This window comes from Dermacentor andersoni, chromosome 5, assembly GCF_023375885.2.
Source record: "Dermacentor andersoni chromosome 5, qqDerAnde1_hic_scaffold, whole genome shotgun sequence".
Classification (NCBI taxonomy): Eukaryota; Metazoa; Arthropoda; class Arachnida; order Ixodida; family Ixodidae; genus Dermacentor; species Dermacentor andersoni.
The window spans coordinates 174,350,364-174,374,312 of NC_092818.1; the positions used below are offsets into that span (position 1 = coordinate 174,350,364).

The window sequence follows — 23,949 nt, forward strand, 5'->3', positions numbered from 1 at the left end:
TTAAGGACTGACGAATGTATGTTGGTTGCTGTAAATTTGGTTGTGGTTGTTGCTGTTGCCGTTGATTATTATTATTATTATCATTATTATTATTATTATTATTATTATTATTATTATTATTATTATTATTATTATTATTATTATTATTATTATTATTATTATTATTGTTATTGTTATTGTTATTATTATTATTTTAATTAAGACTACAACAACAACGACGGCGGCGGCGATGACGTAAAGAGTGCGGCTCTTACTCAGCAAGGTGAAATGCAAAAAATAGTTATAGGCAAACAAAGCGCCGTTTTAGAATGGACTTGCCAAGCTAAAGAAATGAAAGCATGAAGGGGAAAAAATTCCGAGTGCGATTGTGCCGTACTTTTGAAGCCCCTTTAGAATCCTTTTCGCAAGCCTTCTTTTTCTTCTTTACGGCAATCTCGAGATGCGAAGAGAAAGCGAGGTAAAAGAAGCCAGTCGCCGCCGCTGGGGTCAGTGCGGGGGAGACGCCGTGTGGCTTCCGCAGTCCGCCACTATTGAAAGGTAAGCCATTTGGTGCTGTACAAAAAAGGTTGTTTTATATCTCTTAGAAACCACCTACCGTGGGTTCTCAGAGATATGACATCCTACTCCCTCGATCTTCGCAGTGTTACTTGCGATGAGGGAATCGAAGCATGGCAGCAATAGGCCAGCGTGGGCTTGAGAATACAGCAACAATCTTGTCCGCAGCGCTAGCTAAAGGGAAGGTGCCAACCAAGTGAGTGCATTGAAATTGCGCTATTCCAGGCGTGAACGCTAAAATTTCGTCGTGGCTGACTTAAATTCAAGATTAAGGGGGACACTACCGAGCATCGACCTTCTAGCGCTAGAATGTCTAAAATACGCAAGGTTTACCTAGTAAACAAACGGATGCAATTTGATGCCATCGGCGACAGCTCACGGCTTGCATTCACAAAACTTCTTACGTAAGATGACTTCCTGAATGACCAGCGCTCCGGAGCCCGCCAGTCATGATAACGTCGGTGTGATGATGAGATGTTCCCGAAGTGAATGCCCTTCGCAGAAAGCACACATGAGAGCTATTGAATTCTTAAAGATTTTCTTTCGTAAGCGCTGTTTGCCATTGGACAACCACCTTCGCTGATAACACTGTCTTCCATCAAGATTGGCTCATAACTGCTCTTACGAAAAGTTCTATCGTCAAAAGGTTAACAGGGATCTAGGAGGCCGAACTCAAAGCTTTTTGTTTGTAAGTTCCCGTCGCCATTGGCGTTAAAAGCATTTTCAGCATCATAACTTTCCGGCGTTTGCTCTTGCGAGCAATTTTGGCATAAGTGCTTTCGATGAATGTGATCGTAGAGCCCGTATTCACAAGAACGTTCCTACACTATAGCTGTTCGTAATATTAAACCCCAGCCAATCGTTATGTTGGACAAAGTGTTATTAGTGAAAAGGCTCAACCAATGACAAACAACACTTACGAACGAAACTCTTTACGAACGCGGCCCCACTGAGCAAAACGCTTTCTTCTTAAACGCCTTTTGCCATTGCCGGGCCGCATTTCTTAAAATATGTGCACAATAAAGATTTGCTGGAATTGCCTCTTAAGAATAATTGTACCTTAAGAGATTTTCGTTATTGTGAATACGGACCGAGTTTTGTAAAAAGTATTACTCGTATCATCTACCCATCGTGTGTCTAATTTCTGTTCATTGTATTCTTTCGTAATTTTGATTCGTGCGTGAATCGCACAGTTGATTATCTGCAAAATAGCTGCAAAAGAAATGTAGGGTAGCAAAGAACTGGAAAACTCGCCGCATCTATAATATCTACTCGTTAAGTTCGCAGCTAGATAGGGAATACCACGAGAAACCACAGAACCAGAGTGTTTTCTTAGACAATTAGACTACTGCAAAGGAAGCTAGGGGTCTTCTGGTTTGGATAAGCAGATACCATGAAGAATATAAGATTGCCTAAAGAGCACTCAATACGTAGTTGTTTTTTCGTACTGCTGTGCTTCTGTAATTGACAAGTTAACTGTCTTAAGAGGAAGCTTTAGCTCGGGTGCTCCTATCTATATACATGTAAAAGAAGAATTAGTTTTTCTCGGCAACCACTGCACCAAATTTGACGAGGTTTGCTGCATTTAAAAGACAAACTTAAAATCTAGTGACTGTTGGTTTCGAATTTTTAAGTTAGGTCGTCAATTTTTTATTAAAAATTGGCAAAAATTGACAATTTTCAAAAAACGAAACTATCAAGTTTACAACTTTGTAACTCAACCACTAAAAATGATAATACAATTCTGTGAATTGCATCTAGTAGTACATCTAAAGCGGACAAAATTGATATGTTACACATGAATACAAAAAAATTTAATCACAGGGAAATACAACTTTTGCAAAACCGTTGTAACCAACGTAACAAATTCACGTAGGATGTAAAATGACATATTGAATTTGTCCGCTTTGAATGATCTAATGGATGCCGTTTACAGAACCGCGATATCAGTTCTTGATGCAGAGCTATGAATTTGTAAACTTCGTGCTTCTATTTTTTTCAAACGGTGAAATATTTGAAAATCGTTTTAAGAAAATTCAAGCCCTAAATCGAAATTCCGCTTCCAACAGTCACTAGCATTTAACTTTCTCTTTCCAATGCAACAAATTTCATCAAAATCGGTCCAGGGGTTATCTCATAAAAACGTTTTTGCGTTTTACATGTATTTGAATAGGCCGCGTCGGAGATGGGCCCGAGCTAAAGCTTCCTCTTAATGATTGCAGCTGTGAAAATAAAACGTAAACACCGTCATTCGTGCTTTCACATAAGTTATCACTTTTTTTATTGGGATAGCATCCTTCAAAACAGGTATTTTTTTTAAAGAGCAAGAAAATAACTCTTCCATACATCATACAGGCTATGTAGTTTTTCATGATATTTTTTCTGTTACGTGAATAGCCCCTCTCCTCTTAGTGATGTCAAGTCAATAGGATAAGTCTCTGCTCACTGGCGAATTCAGCTAATGCCCTCCCCCTTCCCCCGAGCATGACCGTACATATAAACAAAGCACACAAGAAAACATGGACATGCCCCAGCGCACATCCTGTCCATATTTTCATTTGTTTCTATATTTTTATACGCGAAGTTAATCGTGCTAACGAAAATGCACGAAGATGTCCCAGTAAAATCGGTTGATGGTTCTTGCCGCAACAATTAATAATATTTGTTTTTTTTTTTCCTGTTGCGCACTATTTCTGCAGCCTGCCTGAACCCAGCCTCATCTAAAGTGCCTCGGAAACGCATCGCCGTTCTCAAAAACAGCAGGGACATAACATAACTTTCATTGGGGTTTAGGCCACTCAAACGGCCGCGAGGTACAGGGAGTGAAAATTGAACCTGCCCGCACTGTGACCTGACGCGGTTCGCCGACCGTCAAAGCAGCCACCCGCCATGTCGAACCCGGACCTCCTCATAGTGGAGCAGACGCGTGTGACAACTAGCACCCCTCCGCCCATCACCCGCAGCGTCGAGACAGTGGTGAGGCCTGCACGCTCGTGCTCGCAAACCTTGGTGACCAGCGGTACTCCGGTGGACGTCACGATCACCACGGTACCCGTAGCCGTACCCGTCCTCGTGGAGGTGCCTCCTCCACCGCCGGTCATCGTGGAGACCGTGGTTCCCGTCGTGCCGGTGGTTCCTGTAGTGCCGGTGGTACCGGTGGTCCCCGTCGTGGCCACGCCAGTCGTGAGCGAGGTCTCGTCCGTGACGACCGTCACCGAGAGCGTTTCCGTGCCCACGCTGCTCATGTTCTGAGGACGCGCCCTCTCGTTCGGCCAGCGTAGGTAGGAGAGACCTGTGAGCTTCAGAGCTGGCTTCATGCTTCAGAGAGACTTTCGTCCCGACAGCTCGCCATTACTCTGAACCCATTCGGCCATGAAGTGAAGATGTAAAATCGGTCACCGTACTACCAACTCTTGACCGCAAGTCCTTGAGGACATTTGAAGAAAAATAAATTCTGAGAGTCTGTGAGAAAATCGTACTTCGTCCCTGCTGGTCATACTTGACCGCTATTCACAAACGTTATTACGCAAGAATAGTTTGTAAGAGAAGGTGTCAGGCATTCGCTATATTAGCGAAGGTGACCGGTAAATGTCAAAAAGTTCCTACCGACAAGAAGCCTTTGTGAATTCAGCTACTAATTTTTATTTTCTGCACTGTATATTTCAAATCATTTCTTCTTTTAACGGGCCCGCAATTTTTCAATTATAAAGTAATAGTATACGTTACATTCATAGCACCCACTAAGAGCCAGTAAGTGGAATTAAGTGGCACTAAGTGTCTGAGACGAAAGAAGGACAAGGCAGAGAGGTTGCAAATATCAATTGCAGACAAAATAACAAATTTATATGTAGAAATCATAACCCAACAGCTTTGGCTAAGCCAACATAACAAATGAGAGGTGATAAATGTATTCTGTAGCACATTCCTGGGCGACTCTTTCTTGCTGTTGAATGTACCTAGACGAAAATAAAGCGCTCGGGAAAAGCGCGAGCAATGTGAAGTTATTAGATATTTCAATATCCACGCGTAGATTTTGGACCCGCTTCTTACTATTACCTCTGAAAGCTCACGACATTGAAAAATAACAATTAAAAAATGCGAAATACCGCGAAAATAAATGGAAATACCGTGAAATAAATGGAATAAATGAACACGACAGCATTCAGAGAGCCCTGTCTGCTTCTCATACTTCCTGGAAACTGCAGCTTTATGTTACCGTAATGTTTACCGGGAAGCGCTGGTGGCGAACGCTATGTACGAAGGCGAGCTTTCTGGTAGAAACGCGGCCTGTTGTCAGGACCGATCCTGGAAGTTGCGCACAGCCGCGCAAAAAACACACACAAAAAAAAGAACGAAACAAAGAAGTAAAAAAAGAAAAAAAATACATGATTTGCAGGTTTCTGTTATTGTTTCGCACTTGTAATATTTCAGTATGAGAAAATTTAACATAAAAGGCATGCGCTGACAATGTTTTGTTTCGTGACATTGGTTTGTGGCTGTCCTCAAAGTTCTGAGGACTAACTCTGACAAGAATGGAAGACAAGGTAAGAGCAACTTTGGCGATAGAATGGTGTGGCAATGTAACCCGCATATATCACATGTCATATAGCAAGGCGTGGCATATACATATACCTAAAAATATGCGAAAATGTTCGATGGCGGACAGCTCCGTCGACGCCGGAGCAGACACCAGATTTCTTGCGACACGGGGCCCTTAAATCTATTGCCTTAAAAAGTGAAGTCTGCTTTACGAAACTTACGAAGCATGTCGAGGGAAAAAATAGGCATGCTTTACTGAAAATCAAACAAAAAAAATAAGAAAAATATTATAATAGTAAATAGAGACAATTCACATGCAAACTTTCGGATACAAAAGGACCAACGACGTTGTTTTTATGGTTGCTGTTGTAGCCTCAAAACACGGCACAAGAATGTTGTTGTTGTTATTGTTGTCCTGAGTGGCCGTGGCACATGTCCACAGTGGGGGATTGGCCAAGAATGTTTCAAGCAGCCAAAACTCTTCATCAGAGCGTTGTCTTTCTCGAAGCATGAATATGAGGGCGCGAGCAGATCAGAACGAGCAGTCGGGCACCGGCAGGGCGCAGCCAGCAGCTTGCGAGGGCGCGGTCATCGGTGCTGCCCATCGTTGGTGCGGCTCTTCAAAATTGGCCAGCGCGGTTCTGCGTCTTCGAAAGACCGTGGGGCCTCCTAAATCGAGCAAACGGTGAGCACATGCAACCTGCTCACGACTGGCTACGCTAGGTCGTTAGCGTTTCAGTTGGTTTGCGTCGTGCAACGAAGAACTAATCGAAGCACGGCCTCAAGGAGACTTGATCAGAGCACGCGAAGGATGTGCGGTAGAGTGCGTTTGCACCAATCGGCGCAGGTCACTAGATGATATATTTTGCTGTTGAGCACGCCCTTCCGGTTTCGCAGGCCTGTGCTAGCCGCACTATCATCTGTGCAGGGAAGGTGAACGATCCAATGAGCAACAGGCCACGTGACGCGACAGGACATGCCATATTGCTCTGAAAAATTACATATAGTGATGCTCGCTTGGTACGATGCAGAATCTGGAATAAAATCGAACAGTAAAAGCCAATCGGCCCAGCGACTATCACGTGCAGCTGCAGCTAAGCGTTGTGCCATCGTATGCTAGAAGAAAATGTCTCAAACAATAGTATCAATTATAAATTCACTGCTGAGCGTGCCATTCACGTTTCACTGACAAATTAGTTTCTGATTCATATGATTCGTGTGAGCAGGTGCCGACCAATTGCAGTGGCGAACATAGGTAAATTTAGCGAGGACAACCATAGAACGACAAAACTAAATCAGTAGCAAGAGTTATAAATTCAGCGCTAGGACATGGTGCAACATGGTCTAGCAGTGGAACAACAGAAAGAAAACAAAACAAATATTAGGTGCTAGTCGTTGACATTGCGATTTGGCTGTTCGTAATGGGCAGTTGCACATTTACAAAGAAAAATTCAAACATTCGCTTTGCGCACGAACACCCGGATGAACCTTTTCTGCACGACAGTCTGGCTAAATGCTGGCTAAAGTCATTGAACACGGCCGGCTTGTCCGACAGAAAAGTACTTCGGGTCAAATTCGTTCCAATGTCCAGTCAGACAAATTAGATTTGTGTGGACCGAGCCCGACACGAAGGCCTAACTGGATACGCGTCTTCGTTCCCGCACGAGGCCGAATGGATCTAGCGGATTGCAAAATATAACTAAATCATCGTGAACACTCCGCAACTTTCGCACACTCAAGTCATCCTCCGAAAGTTTTCAAATCTTAATTTTACGCTTTCATAAAATCTTCAACGTAGCGGAAAGCCTATCTATGTCATCTTTAGACTGCGATAAAAGGCCGGTAGCGTCGGGCGACATTTAACAATTCCTTTTTGTAGCCACCATACCCCTACCTTCTGCGCTCACGAAACTCTAACCAAAAATGTTTATAAACTAGACAAGCATATCTTTGGGCATTTGTTTCTTGAGACTGCCATTCCTGCATGTGAATAAAGCTTAACTATTTTCTCTACTTACAGGCTGCACGCCACCAGGCTGTGCCTGAAAAGACAGACATTTTCCCCACCCGAGGAAAGGCCGTGCACCCATCGTCGCCATGTCGTGGGCCCAAATCAGCGCATCCATGCAGGCTAGCGCTTCGGAGGACGACGTGGGAGCACGCAGAACTAGGCAGAACAGTGAGAAGAAGCCGATCATCATGATCGCCTCGCCACACCCCACCGTCATCACGGGCGACTTCGACCCAAGCAGCCAGGTTCAAATGGGTGCTTCCATGATATGGCCGCCGCCTGGAAGCCCTGCCCAAGGCACGTCGTCCGCCACTATGTTTGTCTCTGGCACAGCTGCGTCGCCAACGTCCATACCGGTGCAACAGACGTCCTCTGGAAACCTGATCTTGGCCACCGAAGTTCAGATGACGTCCCCTAGCGCCACGCTACTACAGAGCATTCCAGCAGGATCGAAAATCTGTGGATCTATATCGGGTAAGCGTAGCCACGGGCAAGAGAACCCGTTGCAGCCACGATCTTAGCGGTAGTTTTTCATGCGAAGCATTCCTTTTTTCCATATCACGCACCTAGTCATGGGCTTAGGTGTGTAGGTGTGACTTGGGTGTATGGTGAACTTAGGTGTGACTGTGTCACCTCGTTTCAGGCCTATTCAATAGTAAAGAAATGTGAGCATTGGTGGTTCTGAGCCAGAGTCCGCCAGCGCATGACTGGAAGACACGGTAGAACCATATCTTTTGCGTGCTATGTATATACAGCAAGCCCAGTGAGTTTACAGGCATCATATCCGACTAGCAACAACATAAAGTGTACACAGCAGTTAGCTTGCTGTGTAAATTTTGCTTACCAAGCAAAACTTGCTCTGTAACAACGCGTAGCGACTGTTCGTCATCCAATGATAGCATTCCTCATACACTGTATTACGACTGCGAGCGCCTTTATTACTTCTGTCTTCGTGCGCATTAGCGTATTCGATCAAAAGACGTTAGTTTTACTGTATTTGCCTTACAGACAATTTTTTTTTCCACTAGCGAATAATTTGTTCCTCTCATAGGCCAACTGAAACGAAATTTTTCACCGCATAAAGAGCCAAGTTTCAGATAATTTAAACATACAGTAGCCTCTGCGCAAAATCTTACGCTTGAAATATAGGTCAATGCGTCACAAAGCTCGCAAAAATCGATGGTTTTTCATACTAAAACAGAAAAATACGCCGCCATTATCTCCCAGCGGAAGTGACCTATAGTGAAGAATGTGGAGAACTAGCGCCCGTTCTGTCTGCTTTCGTGGCTTGCATTCCGTTCTGGTGTGTTTACGACCAGCTCCCGCACGTGTGCTAGCCACAGCGTTAGTATACATTGTTAGCCGTTTCATGCGCTGTGACAACGCCGCTGCTCGCCCACGACGTTTTTTTAATGCGAAGTAGTCTCCGAGTGCAGCCAGTTTTCCTTTATCGGGTTGCCTACGTTCAACAGCAGGCCCGCGATGCGTTCCGCTTCCGCTCGAAGAAAAGCGCATTGGGGTGGCCAAGCTAAAGGTGCGGTATAATCGGTATAGTCCGACTTAACGGTGACGCGATCAACGGGTTGCACAGTTTCGCTACATCGGCGAAAATTGGCTGGCGCGGGTATAGAACATGTCCTATCTCGCGCCGCAGCAACTGGAAGAGGGTGCATCGCGCCCTAGCTTGGCTGACGAGCAGCGTGCTGTTAGGGTTCGCTGAAGCAAGCGCGTTGCGTTTGCGCTTTCGACAGAGAAGCGCTCACTCGCCGCGCACTTGTCCGCTAGCGCTGCGGCAGCAACTGAGCGTCGCGCTTCTCCGGGTGAAGTTTAAACGTTTAAAGCGCCGGGTAACATTTTAGCGATCTTAGCTCTTTGCGTCTCCGGCATGGCGTATCTGACTTGACCGGTTGCTGCCTGGCAGGCTGGAAGCGCCAGCCTTGTCGACCGATCAAACCGATCAGTCAACTACCGCCATCTAGCAAAGGGTAATAGGTAGCTGTCGCTTGGCACGGCCGAGCTAGAGGGGCTGGGTGCTAAGTGTGCCTAAACGCATGGTTATATACGCAGGGCAGCGGCCACAATAAACTTTCGCCCATTTCGCTCTGGCGGCATTGCATTCCTGCACGGCTTGCTACCGCATCTACACCATGGCCGCCGCGTCGCGTTCTTCGTAAATACAGTATGCGGACCCTGATCGCTTCTGGTGGTGTCTCAGAAAGGATTCCATTCGTCTAGTTCGACACGTCCGATGTAGAAAGGCACGAAGTATTTTGAAGATTATGCGCTATCGGAAATGATCGCTCGAGAATATCGCCCTTGAATACAACTTACCTTTGAACGTTATCTCCGGTTTTCGTGTGCCATCGCGGCATATAATACTTATAGTCACCCCGAGAAAGGGTTTGCTAAGCATATCTTGAAGGGTAAGTGACTGCTGTTGAAATATAGCTTGTGCAGCATCGTCAAGTGCAGTTTCCATGCTTTGTGCGCGTTTACTGGCCCGCGCGGCACTTGCCTGCTGCGCCGCGGTGCATGCTTTCGCTCTGAAAGCTGGGACAGGAAAGATGTGTTCGGCCTTCCGCTACTCAGCATTGTGTACTGCACAGGCACTGCTCATGTTCCGAGTACGTATTCTAACACGTGACGGCCACGCAGCGCATCGGCATTCTTCCAACAGCTCAAATCACAAGCACAACAGGGAGAATGCACGCCGACAGACACGCCCGTCAATCGCAACTGATAAGCGAGCAATGCGCCTGGCTGCCTAGGCGCAACGTGGCGCAACTTAGAGATCAAGAGTGGCGCACGGTTCTTCAATATTTGCCATATCCGCATCGCTACCGCTTTGTCTCCAGCTGCACGCGTCGTCTGCATAGGGGCTATTTAATAGCTGCACATAAAAAAATTTGGCAATTAGCAGCCCTGCGGCTTTGCCAGGATTACTTTGATTATAGGTTAGACATTTACAGTCAATTTAGGCCAAGTGAAGTTTCATTGCAATTGGTCTTTATTGTTCAACGCGATTTGTTCTCTCTCTCTCTCTCTTTGTTTTTCTATTTCCGAAAAAAGATCACATGCCATTGATTATCGTTTAAAACGTTGGAGAAAGTTATATCTACATCCTCGCACTCACATAGACCTAGACGAAAAACATTACATAGCTCATTGAGGCCCTTCGAACAATCGTATAGATAATGTCGAATTTGTGACTGCTGCTCCTGTTTTCTACTACTCATTTCAAAATCGTTAAGTGGCGCTTTTACCCGGAAGTTGACCTCGGGCGCCAGACCGTCTTTCCTGTTGACAAGCATATATCGTATACGCAACAAATGTGTGCTCTAAATAAGCAACCGCAAAACCATTTCAACGACATAGTTCGCGTTCCAGCGTGCTCGCGTATTTTGAAAACACTGACAGTGCAATATTTCAACTGACCCATCACCAGGTTCAGGCACTTCAATCTAAAGTGCCGTGCTTACAGATGACGCGGTTACAATCTCGTATACAAAGTAGCACACCCATGTGCATCGAAAAAACTGCTAAAAAACCAAGGCAGAATCTGCGTATTCTGCTTCAAGGTGTCGCTCTGACCATGAGCGAGATGGCGTCACGCTTCTGTCTCCGCGTCACACTCATGACGCCTGTAGCTCAACAAATAGCCATGGCAGATGCGGAAACACCACGAGGACTCCCGTTAAACACACAACTGGACAGCAACAAGGTAGAGAAAAATATTAATAAAGATTGAAAAACGGTCGCTGTTATGTGCGCGGGGGTCGTGACAACAGAGAAGGACGTGGGGCGTTGCCTCTCACATGGGTACTATGCGGGAGAGCAATGTAGCTTGCGGACGCTGGTCGGGAGAGTGCGTCTGCTGCAGAAAGGGTGGTTCACCACCTGGCACCACTGCTTGGTTTGCTTCTATCTCGGCTATAAGGAGCCTATAGCTTTCCGTAGAATGCTCGCTGGATGGCGCTATAGAGCTTATAAAGGCCAGTATTCGCAGAACGCTCTTACATAATGATTGTTCGTAAGAGCGAATTCGAGTAATGCAAGTCCAGCACATATAAACGAAGGTGACAGGCCGATGTGAAAGATCACTTACGAAGATAAATTTTTGTAAATTGGGCCCCTAGTGTATACAGTAAAATCCCCAGCGGTGCCTATTCAGGGGCTCTTTTTAAAAGAAGATTGGCGCGGAAAGTTTAGGGCCTTATTTTCAAACCACCCTGTAAGTGTTCACTATTTCCGACCTTCGTCATAGGCACAGACACTGCTGCGCCACCGTTATCATCTGGTTCGGTCACTCGAGATGACGAGAGTAAAAGAAAGGAAAATAAAGTGGACCTTTCCGTAACTCCGCAAGAAAACTAGAAACCCAAATATGCTAATATGTGAGCCTTCAAAGGTGACTAAACCAGGCTGTGTTATAAGCGTCAGCGCATGAAAAGCTGAGGACACAGAAAGTCATAATACACACAAGCGCTGACTTGCAAAAGTGTTTATTTCGAGTAAAAAAACATATGCATAGGCAACATCATTTTGCCTAAATCGTCACAAATGCGCAGTTTGCAATGCTCACCTATTTTTGTGCAGATAGGATAACTTAATGCCGATAGGATAGGATAGGATTGTGCCGAGGCAGTCGCGTGCAAGCTTCCATTAACATGTGGGAAGAATTTTGTGGGACAAAGCGCAACGTACCTCAACGAGCGTTTTAAGGAACGCTGCCAGAACTCAAATGGAACGCGGGGTGGTTCCGCAAGGTGGGTTCCTCGAAACTACAGGAAGTCCGTTGTCAGTGCAAGTGGCGATGGCCGTACCACGTGCGTTCCAGCATATCAAGATTGCTCCGTTGTTGGAAGTAGCCGGGATCAGTTAACTCGCGAAATTATTGAAGCCGAAGTGAACGAAAGGCTACGAAATAACTACGTTTCAAAACCTTCAATTGCCCTATCTTTTGAAGAGTTATCCTATCTGCGTAAAGATAAGCGAGCCTTGTAGATTGCGCATTTTTGATGATTTCTTCGAAATTATATTGAATATATATGTGGTTTTTGACTCGAAATAAACACTGTTGCAAGTCAGCGCCTGTGTGTACCATGCCTTCCTGTGTCCTCGTCTTTTGGTGTGCTATAAACTTCACCTTGTCATACAAACAAGCCCGAAACGCTACGTTACTTAACAGGCGTCGGACCGCACCTAAATTTGCCGAATGACTTGCTCAGAAACTTACGTAATGGCACCATAAGAGACCTACAACACCTGAAATAAAGACTGGCTTCGTTGGCATCATCCTTCTGTGAAGTTCAATTGACAAATTTGTGAAACTTTTCTCTAGTGCTACAACTTCGTAAATGTCAAGTTCAGGCTATTTTAATATTCCAAAGGTATCTTAGATAATTTATATGCAATTAATATTGGTTCGGCGGTTGCTTGATAAGAGCGTCACTGTCTTCGGACAGTGACACCAATAGGAAAGCCGTGGTTGTGATCGAGCGAAAAGTTCCTCTTATGAGGTTCTGATTCTCCTTCCAGGACGGAGCTCCAAAAGCCGAAGCAGGGTCAAGGGTCACAGGATCAGTATTCGCAGGAGCAGTAGTCGCAAGCGAATCGGTACGAATTTTACAATCGGCCTAACACCATGCAGTACAATGGCTGTAGCACTGCCTGCTAGGTCGCTAGCACGCCTCGTACTCAAGGCCTGCGTCTGAATTTTGTAGTAGGGAGGCGGTACTTTGCCCACTTTAGCTTGAACTGGTCATCCCTTATTAAAAGACACTGTAGCTGTATAATCAGAAAGAAAAGGAAACGCGCTAAGGCCTCGAAAGGTAGGTGGTAGCTGCTGTATTGTGCAAAGTTTTGATATGTCTGCGCTGCGCCGATGCACGTTTTCAAAAAAAAAAAAAAAACTACGTTCAACCTCTCATGCTAGATTAAACATTACAACTCCAGAAGTCTAGGCTTGTATTCACAAAAACACATTACGGTGGAATAGTCCGTAAGAGGAGTTTTCAGCCAACCTGGAGCAGAACATAGCGAAAGCGAAAGACAGTGACAAAGAGCGCGTACCAAAAAGCTTTGTGAATTGGCCCCTCTACTGAAAAAGCTGCGCTTCCAGGTGAATCTGTTATTTTTGCGATTTCCTTGACACTGTACATATAGTTATTTTCACCACCGATAACCTAAGAACATTTTAATCCTGACTCTTCTTTTTCTTTTTTCAATGACAACAGGCAGTCCTGCTCCGCGGAGTCCTTCGGGAACGTCCAACCAGGGCAGCGGCTTCGCGTTACTGCAGGCGGAGATGCGAAGCGATGATTCTGGGTCAAGGAGCAGTGGGAGTCTGACCACCATGGCATTCGTAGACGTTGACGAGGCCCAAAAGCAGGCGAGAAAGAAGCCCAGGAGGCGAGCCAGCAAGAACAAGCTCATGCGGAGGCGCAGTAAGCGAGAAGACGCTCTGACTAGAGCCTTCGTGGAAGCACTTTCGATAACTCGCTCGCCCGCCTCAACACCCTCTACGGGCTCGCTCGCAGGCTCTTCGTCCATGAGCAGCGGAAGTATGACCCGCTTGGACAAGCTCATGGGCACTGCGGCGAGCAAGAGACCCAGCAGGAAGCAGGTTAGGAGGCAGGTCAGGAGGCGAAGGAGCGCGCGTTCACCCAAGCGGAGGGCAAGCAACACGGACGCTGCCTTTGCCCAGGCACTCGTAGCCACGCTCTCTGGTGGAACGTCTTCGCCAGGCGGTGGCCTTGGTGAAAGGTCCTCAATGAGCGCGCTCATCACAACCACCCCGGCGGGGGCGGCTTCGCCGCGAAACCAGGCGCAGCAGGCAGCTGGACAGATGAACTTCGTGCTCAACCTTCCGAACAGGCAGGAGCCTGCAGTCAACACACTCACGCTGACAATCGTCCAGGATCCGAACACTCCCGCACAAACCGGCAGATGGCGATGATCGTGGCTGCGAAATTTGTCGGTTCTTTAGACTGGGTTGGGGCTAACGAGAAGGACGCTTCCTTGTTTAATAGCCCGTCAGTGGATGACGGTGCATTAAAATAGCACCGTTTTTCTTCAAGTTTATAATTTATTGTCTGAAGGTCTTGAATTGTAGGCTTGTTTGAAATTATCTTCATTATAGCTAAAGTCTTAAGTGGCTAATACTCCCGATGGCATTGAAAAAAAGAAAACGCGTCGTCCGGTGCAACGGTACAAAAACTATCAACAGCAATGGCTCGTACCCCCAACCAAAAAAAAAAAAAATTTAATGGCTTATCTATCTAGTAGAGCAGAAGCTACAAGCACTCGTCAAAGTGAAACGTGCAGTGCATATATTCGTTTAAATCGTGCATACAACGTACAGAAACTGTGGTAAAAAAAAATCACGTGACGTTCTCAATGGCTCCTACCCCGTAAGGCTGAGGCTACAAACGCTCAACTAAGCGAAGCGAACAGTGCATACATTGATTGAAATTAGCAATACAACGCGCAGAACAGCATACATTTCAATCACCTGTTGCAAGGACACAACGTGAAGTCGAAGAGAAACGTTTGTGGAGCAAGTCTGACCCCTCTATACGAGCGCGCGAAGCCACAGCTAAGCGCGGAAAACAATCGAAAGAAGCCGAATTGCGAAAGCAGCAATGCGACGATGCGAAACCAGATCAACCTGGCAGCGGGGTTTGACCTTCACGTGTTACAGGAGTGTAACATGTTGTCGAATTTTTATATATTTAGTCAATTTTCGGATTTATGCTTTCACCGCTACAAGCGTTATATCTCCAGGCAGCTTTTTATAGCAAAAAGAAGTCGATTAGAAAACGAAAGTAGGTAGGTCTCAGGGCACCAGCTTGCTGGGCTACACCACTGAAAACGGTAGCAACGTGGCGAAAAGTGAGAGGTAGCGAAATCGTCACAGGTGCTATATTTCCTATAGTCGGCACCACGTAGGAGCCAGCGAAGGAAAAATCGTTGCTAGTGTAGCTTTCACATGAGGTTGCTTGTTGAAATTTTCGTTGCTTGGCTTGGTAGATTAGTGAACGTGCTTCAAAGTGTTCGAATGCATTAAGCCCCTGATATGTATTAGGCACCTTATCATTAAAAAGATTAATCCACGCAACTATTAACAGCGCACATAGGTGCTCAAGATATCCTTCATCTGGAGCTTATGGGTCAGAACGTTTGAACAGGCATAACAACACTGCGATTTAAATTGCCTTAAATTGCAAGTTTTGATGCTCATAGACGAGAAAAAGAAAGACCAGCTATAAGCTTTTTAGACCCGAATAATTTTCCCATCTTGACCGATACATGGCAAATTCACCATAGTGGGTATGATCCAGTCATAGAGGAATACGAACCAACGAAGCAACTGTCCGGTGCGCTGATTGCTCCGCGAGAAAGTGGTCATGTTTGAATAAGAAGCTACTGCGTGTAAACGCAGGGTTCCCAAAAGGCCCGAGCAACACACCTCTTGCTTGGAAGTTCATCGCATATGCAAGACAACACACTGGGAAAATCAACGAAAATAAAGGTTGCAAAACACGATAAATAAATTTTTAACGCATTAGTTCCCAAAATATCAACAAGTTTTACATTAATATCGCGCGAACAGTGAACGTTACGTCGACGAAGACTGGGCAAGCGCGGACTTACGCCAGCACTTGGCTAATGCCTTTCGTGTCTTCTATTTCTCTCTTTCTTTCTCGCTAAGGCATATTCAATCTACTGGAAACGGCACATGCAGTACTAGGCGGCACCCTGAAAAACGTTTTTTCTTTCTTTTCTTTTCACAATCATCTGAACCTATGTAACAAATATAGATCGCTCAAACTGATGGAAGTCGTGAAGTGTAACTTTGAAAAGGAAGTGGACACATGTAGCAATATATCATAGCATTATCTTTCATTAATGAAGCAGCAAAAAGATATAAATGGATGACCATAAATCTTGACTTATATTTAGGTTTCCTTTTCTCAAGTAAATATTAAGCGCGGCACGAAACAGTTAGAGAATTTCGTTTCACTTCGGCAGAGATGGGAATCAGTCTTACTCGACTAGCTGCGAAAGATAGATTATTTATGTTCAGTAAAGAGAATTAACCTTCTTGAAAACAGCTGCGCATTGTCTTCATTTCGCTTTTCAGTACATCGTATTGCTTTTAGAAAATTACTTTTTAACATGATCTTATGCTATTGCGCCTTTTATTTTTTAGTTTAACTTCCAGGACTATTGATACTTTTACAGCAATTCGTATAATCTTTCTTTTTTTACGGAAAACAACATGATATCATCTCGCGTAATGGAACATAAAAAATGAATGAAGTTTAAGAAATATCGAAGATAGTCTGACAAGCATTGTTCCTTGAGCCCGATTATATATATATATATATATATATATATATATATATATATATATATATATATAGAGAGAGAGAGAGAGAGAGAGAGAGAGAGCGAGAGAGAGAGCATTATCTCAGAGCATTATCTGTAAACCTTAATGATATAAACGCCGATTTACCCTTTCCATCCTAACACTGCACATTTGCAGCAGCAGAATCGCGACGCATAGACAGTTTCAAGCGGTCAACTAGAGGACATTACGAATGATCCTGAAAAAAACTGAACCGAAGCAAGTTCGTAGAATGCGAATTCATAGTTTGGTAGGCAATGGTGAACAAAAGAGAAGCCTATTTAGAGATGTGACAGATAAACAAAATTAAATTCTAGGGTTTTACTTGCCGAAATCGCGATCTGATTATGAGGCACACCATGGGGGGGGGGGGGGGGGGCGTAGGGAGGAGGTGGGGGAGTCTGCAGATTAATTTTAACCACACGCGGTTTTTCGAAGCGCCCCCAATGCAGTACATGAGCGTTCTTGCATTCCGTCCCCATCGGAATATGCATCCGGCATCGAGCCCGGGACCTCGAGCTCAAAAGCGTGACGCCGCAGCCACTGGGCTACCACCGCGGACTGTCAGGAAATGCAAATCATTGTGCACAGAAGGAAAACACGCTATCGAGCTACCGAAGCTATGTCCATCTACTGCGGGGGTATTGCATGAGGGGGTATACCAGGAAAAAGGAATAGCAGCAAGACCAAACCATGCAATGCTAGGGGGTCATTGGCAGGCCGCGTTTCTCTTCTGGCACATTCGCGATCACGACTAGCCGGTGCCTTCTCGCACGAGCATAACATAAGAAAAAGTAATTCATGCTTGATAGCAAATATCGAAAATGATCTGTCAAGCTCTGATCCATAAGCAATTTTTTTTTTCGTTGGAACTGCAAGCATGAATTGTCTAGGTATAATTGTCTAGCTAATTGTCTTAGGTATCAAAGACAGAGAGAAAGAGTTTAACGAAGGCTGGAGATGCCAGCCCTGTTACTTCAGTTCTCGCTGCTTGTGAAATTCAGATGATGTGCTTGAAATGACAAGAGAACAAGAAATGAACTTGTTTGAATAGAGGGACGGAAGAAGTAAGTACCACGTCATTACTTTTATTATGTTTGGTATCATGAAACACCGGTACTTTTTCGTATGAGCCGCTCCTGCTTCAAGGATTTTTTTTTTTTTGTGAGCATGGTCTCCGGGACCGAGCACACGAATATTATCCGCCATAAAAGATATTTGTTGTTGGCGACTCGCGTTCACTAAGGATGTGTTCAATATTCCGACTGCCCACTCCCTGAGAAAAATCATACATGACATTCGATTGCATTTAAACCGAAAGCTAATTAACGAAATGAAAAAAAAAATATAAATACGGCAGAATGTTTAACGACTTCTGTGAGGGCTATTTGCTGCTACGAAATTTTCTTGGTATCCGTTAGTTAAATCTCAACCATTTACTGGCCTTAAAAACTACTGCAAGAGCAAACACATAGTTCCATCTCATTCACTGGTCTCGCTTCATATATGGCTGGTTATTTCTGTGTTTCACTTTCACTCTTTCGTCATTTCCTTGAGAAAAGTGCCTCCGGACCACTATAGCGCATTGAACTATCGAAAGTTACAAAACTAAACGAAAGGTCAAGCGAAGTGCATCCTAAATCAAATATTTACGTGACAGCTGCGGGAGTATGGAGATGTGCTCCAGATTCAACGGCCGCCGGACGCAGCCGTAAGTGGAGACGCACTCTCCGTTCGTCCGGGAACGCAACGCCATCGGCAGTCTTTGTAGCGCGTACGCGCGAGAACCGTGCTGACCGCATCGCGCGCAGTCACCATTGTGCCGACCGAGAGTTCTTTCCTTACTGGATTCTGTCTGAGCAGACTAGACGATCGGTTTCGTTCGCCTCGGGTGCTTCCCATCCCACGAATCCCCGGTCGACAAGTGAACACGCGCAGCCGCGGTGTCCCAGCCTGTAGCGGTGAATTGCTCCAGCGCTCTGGGCCGTGCGTAAAACGTGCAACGACTCCAGGTTTTCCTTTTTTTCATTTTTGCTTCCCTCCTATTTACTACTCCATCTCTGATACAGGCGCGCCACGTCTGGCTTCCCTTCGCCCTACTTTTGTTGCTTCTTGTTTTGTGTCCGTTTATAGCTGGCATCACTCGGGCCTCAGAACGTGGGCAAAGGCTCACGAAATAGTACGAACGTAGAAGACGGTGTGATCGTGCGCAGGACAGGGCTTTCCGACATCACGAATTGGTCTACGCATATCGTAGCTTCCGCGACCAACAGAAGTACCAATGTAAACTGCTCAAAATAAAGAAACCTTGATGAAGTTGCTGACACCATTTCCCTTTTTGTTTTTTGTTTTTTCTGTTCTATGTCCTAAATAAAAATTGATTGGGCAACAGTTCGTTATGTAAGAGGAAAACCTTTGTTGATAATTACGTATTTGTTTCTTCAGTAAAAGATGGGCATTTCACATAGACCAGAACGAACTGCACACGCACCTTCCTTTTCGTCTGGCACATAAATTTAAGGTTTCTTTATGAAACATATTGGTTAGCTTACAGAAGCCTAACTGGATAGGTCTCAGTGGAGGTCAAATAATCATTGTGTCACCATGCGCAAAATAGCTCTCGTAGCGAAATACATCCTTACAGAAGCGTTGAAAATCGAGCTAGCTGGTACATTTTGCAAATTATTCGGAGGAGCGCTAAACGACGAGACAAGCAAAAGCAACACAGGGGCGCCCTTGCGTCTTTGTTTCTTTGTCCCAACGTTTAGCAATCCTCCGAATAAAATACGTCATTATAAACTGCCTAAACAAATCAGCAGTTAGCTTTTTCACCTCGGCAAAGGCAGTAATTTAGAGGGGCTTGATTAATACTGTAGCAGGTCCGCTCAATAAGTTTCACTTCAAGGGTGGGAAAGTGGCGTCGTCTAACGGGCTATCTGGTGAACATCGTTCACGAAAAAATCTCTCTCTCTCTCTCTCTCTCTCTATATATATATATATATATATATATATATATTCAAGGAGATGAATGACGTTGTTTTAAAAGACTGTGCCGTGAGCGCTGCTACATTTTGACACATCTTTGAGGATTGTAGCGGTAGAATGTGAGGAACACGGACGCAGAAGGAACGACTAAACGAGGACGCAGCTGTCTAGTGGTTCGTTCTGTGTCCGTGTTCCTTAAGTTCTTCTGCTACAATCCTCGAAGAATGAACCAACTAGCCCAGTTAAACCCCCTTTTGACAAATCTCACTTCATCAAACGTTAAAGAGCTAACGTTCAATATGAAGAGATACGACGATGTTTCCTTTCTCCATTTTTTTAAGTCTTAGTGCGGAAAAGTAGCATGGCCGTAAGCCACAGTATTGGGAGCTCTCGTACTACACATAAATATGATTGTCTCAGCTGTGTACTCCAAGTCACTCGTTTATAAGCTGTTATCTTTTCTTCTTACTAGCTTCATTCATGTCTTAATTTTTATATGTAAAACATACCTTTATTCTACGTATGAATTTGTATACAGATTCCTCATGCTTTGCATGCGACTGATACAAAAAGAATGTGGAAATACGAGAATGCATGAAGAACTTCCTTGCGATTTTGCTTCTTTGCTTATTTCCTCTTTTTTTTTCTCTCCAATTTCGATATTGACTCCTTCCTGGCTTTCACTCCTTGTTCTTTTCTTCTCCTTTTCATTTTACAGCGAAGCTGTTTATACGGGCTCTGTGCCGTCGGTGTCGGAGTTCGCTAAAACTATCATCAGCAGCAATGCTCAAGCGTCGTCGTCTTCTCCCACAGCTGGCTGCGTTGCCGCTCGTCATTCCAGCGTAGAATTTCACTTCTCTTCTGTCGTCGTAATGGGGAGGCCGCGTTTACGGGGGTATGAGCCATTGCTTAAGGGGGTTTGATCCATTTATCTTCTTACGTAACGGGCAGATTTATATTTGAAGTAATTTAATTTTGAAGAATAGCAAGCGGCAATGTAGGGCAGATGCTGCTAACCACGCCACTGAGCAAATTGGGACATCGAACGCAAGAGACAACGGCGGACTGCGAGCATACCGTCACTGACATCGTTCTCGCCGTCGCAGTTGAACGTGTGTGTAACCTCATTAAGAAACACAAAGACGTCAATCATCAGAATAATTGCAACGCCCGCATCTCCAGTGGCGGGCCTTGCACTCAATACACGGATCTTTGGATTAGTAGTTCGGCACATACAACTATGCGTAGACCACAAGTAGTGCGTACTCTCGAGCAAGAAGCTGCCTACCGCGAGCGTCAGCCAAAAGTGGCTCGCGAACGGGCTCCGCGTCGTAGGGCCTGCTTCACCCCCCCCCCCCCCGAAAAAAAAAAAAGGAAACACTGGGAGGACAAAAAAAAAGCACTGCTAAATCATGCTCACCACATAAAGCACGCAAACGCGTAGTTGAGGTGAAAGAATGGTGAAACAAAAGTTTACAATATAGACTGCTTCTGAAGTTTGACTTGCATGGTGTAACACTCGGTGTGACTAACATAGCTTTGCTGTTCGACCATATTAAATTATGGGGTTTTACGTGCCAAAACCACTTTCTGATTATGAGGCACGCCGTAGTGGGGGACTCCGACATTTTCGACCACCTGGGGTTCCAGAGAGGGAGATTAAGATGGACTGGAACGATTGTAATGGCATCATTGGAATCAGACATATGTTGGCGGGGTGTTCCGCGACTCTCCCCAACCTCGTTGAAGAATGGACACAGTGGGAGAAAAGGATCCAAACCCCATTGTTTCAGGACCAACTAAGGGCTGTCCAGAGGGCCCATGATGTCGCTGAAAGGCTTGGCCTGACAGCGCCAACGTGGGAGCGGGCCCGCCTTGGCTTAAGAAGTCGAACCTCCGGACCTCATCACAATAAAAGTTTTCACGCACACACACACATGGGGTTCTTTAACGTGCACCGAAATCTAAGTACACGGTGCTTTCGCATTTCGCCCCCATCGAAATACGGCCGCCGTGGCCGGATTTCGATCCCGCGACCTCGTGCTTAGCAGTCCAACACCACTGCCACTAAGCAACCACGGCGGGTTGTTCGACCATCTTCTCGAACTGGAAGGGACGGTACATTTTCTTTTTTTTTTAAGCGGTACCGCATGCGTACGGCAAATATCGATTGTGTTATCACGTTGACGTTATCATCAACGCGCGCACCGCTTTTCTTGCTTCCGTCTGCATGGTCGTAGACAGATCCGTGATTGCGGCCATTTAAATCGGGATGAGGCAAGATTATAAGGTATCTCGGGATTTTCTGCAAGAGTGTAGGACTGCTTTCCGAGACAAAAAAAAGAAAAGATTTGTTCTGCCTTTGGTAATTGCTTGTTCGAGAAAAAAGAAGCGGCTGTACATGTGACGTCTATTTCAGACCTCCCTCAGAGAAAATTCACCGCCAGGTAGTAAAACTTTTCGTTCGTCCGGTGTCCATTTGCCTGCCCCTTTTTCGACTTTCGCGAATAGGTGTCCTTCTGCAGCGCAGATTGCAAACCTCTACACTTCGTCCTTTTCTAAGCCTAAACTTCAAGTTTTTTTTTTGTGTATGGTTAATTACATCCAACGAAGGATTCATTGGAAGCTTAAGTTTTAATGCAGAGGCAGAGTCGAACATTATTCACGTTTCTCACCCATACAGCGGCCAAGAAATCTCCAGAGTTGACCAGAGTACGTGCAGCAACATTCTATTGCGGCAGGGAAGATAAAGCGATAAAAATGTGAGTGGAATGTGCCGCTAAGAGCACTGGCAGTAAGAAAAACGTTTAGGAAGCAGCAAAGCTCGAACACGTGCGGCATATATATTCTGCAATCAGGTTTTCGGTATTACAGCCTCTACGCAAAGTATAGCCGCGCTTACAAATCTCTCCATCTGATCCTTGTTAAACAACTGTGTTACTATGAAGTGAGTGTCCCTGATATGCAAACAACCACGACGGGGTAAGCGAGCAGCCAGCGCAAGACCTAATTACGCCAGCCACATTGCGCCATGGTATATTGTTCACCCGTGCGTTGCGAAGCCTGGATTAAACTGACCTGCGGCGAGCTTGGTCAGCGCCATTGATTCTGCGAAACCTGAAGCTACCGTTAGCTTCGATCTTGTGGTCAGGCGCAGCAGGTAAGCTCGCAGCTATGATAAAGTTATGCATAACTTCAGGGCATGCTCCAATGCATAAAAGCAAATTATCATCCCGTGGCTGCGATCAGATTCTGTTAGCGATGCCAGTGGTAAGCGCTATTCCCAATATTCCGCTCCGAATTCTTACACAGTCACCTTTTATTTACACCCGTCTGTCCGTCCCTCCTTCATTAATCGAACACACTTATTAATACCGACGCCTTACAAGTCCCATGAGGCCGAAAGCCGGTGTTGTCCGCAGTCAGTGGCCAAAAAAGTCATCGTCAGCAGTGACATCATCAGTGTCTTTTATATCGTCAGTTGAAGAGAAGAGAAAGCAATTAACGAGAGGAAAGGCAGGGAGGTCGACCATACGAGCTGTCTGTAGTAATACCGAGTTAAAGAGAGAATAAGTTAGAGTAAAGTCACTTAAGGTGGATTAAAGTGAATTAAGGTGAAGTAAAATGAATCAAAGCGAAATAAAGTAGATGAAAATTGATACAAATAGGAGCAAGCAAGATTAACGCGCATTAAGGTGGATTAAAGTGGACTCAGGTCAATTAAGATGGATAAATATTGGTGAAAATTTGACCAAGCCTGAATATGGTGGATTAAGGACGGCAAAATTAGAGCAAGGTGATTTGAGGTGTATCAAGGTATAGTTGTGAAGGAGACGCGACAATGTTTGACGTCTCGTACATGAACGTAACTAATTTATTAGAGAAGCCACCCTACTTTCGCATTGAAACCACGCAAATATACTTAAGTGACAATCAATTTTTTAGCCACGTTCGACGTAGTGTATAGTCACTATATATATATATATATATATATATATATATATATATATATAGATAGATAGATACATAGATAGATAGATACAGTGAAGTAGACGCGCGTATGAAGCGGTTTATTGACGTTTCAGAAGGCCGGACCCCGGCCGAAACTTCAATAAACCGCTTCATACGCGCGTCTACTTCACTGTGAATATTCACTGTGAATATTTACCCGGACCCAGAATTGCTTTTTTCTGGTATATATATATATATATATATATATATATATATATATATATATATATATATATATATTCAGAAACTAAATACATGCCTGAATTCCCATGTAGCAGACCTGCGATCATAGGCACGCACTCAAATACAAGGCAGTGCGATCAGGTGGCATGGTGCGGTATATTCAGGCTACCAACCAGCACCAAATTCACAAAACATTTCATTTGTAAGGGCTCTGTGTCACCTTGACCGTCTGAATTTACCGCCTACCTTCGAT

At 44.9% G+C, this 23,949-nt stretch overlaps 1 protein-coding gene and 1 long non-coding RNA gene across 3 annotated transcripts; both read left to right on the forward strand.

The window, feature by feature from the left end:
• Window positions 1-253: 253 nt before the first annotated feature.
• LOC140218416 (uncharacterized) lies at window positions 254-4,028 on the forward strand. The gene is made up of 2 exons (XR_011894671.1): window positions 254-537; window positions 3,255-4,028. It is a non-coding gene; the product is annotated as an uncharacterized lncRNA (long non-coding RNA).
• A 338-nt stretch (window positions 4,029-4,366) lies between these two features.
• Window positions 4,367-14,191, forward strand: LOC126532191 (uncharacterized). Of its 2 annotated transcripts, none has more exons than XR_011894672.1 (3): window positions 4,367-5,779; window positions 7,115-7,579; window positions 12,644-13,210. XR_011894672.1 is itself a non-coding variant. In XM_055070401.2 (3 exons), the coding sequence occupies exons 2-3, from the start codon at window positions 7,192-7,194 to the stop codon at window positions 14,061-14,063; spliced, it is 1,110 nt and encodes a 369-aa protein (XP_054926376.1). In that variant the 5' UTR covers window positions 4,373-5,779; window positions 7,115-7,191; the 3' UTR covers window positions 14,064-14,191. The 2 variants fall into 2 exon arrangements, 1 of the variants encoding a protein (XP_054926376.1); XM_055070401.2 differs by lacking the exon at window positions 12,644-13,210 and adding an exon at window positions 13,342-14,191 and having other exon boundaries at window positions 4,373-5,779.
• The last annotated feature ends 9,758 nt before the right edge of the window (window positions 14,192-23,949 follow it).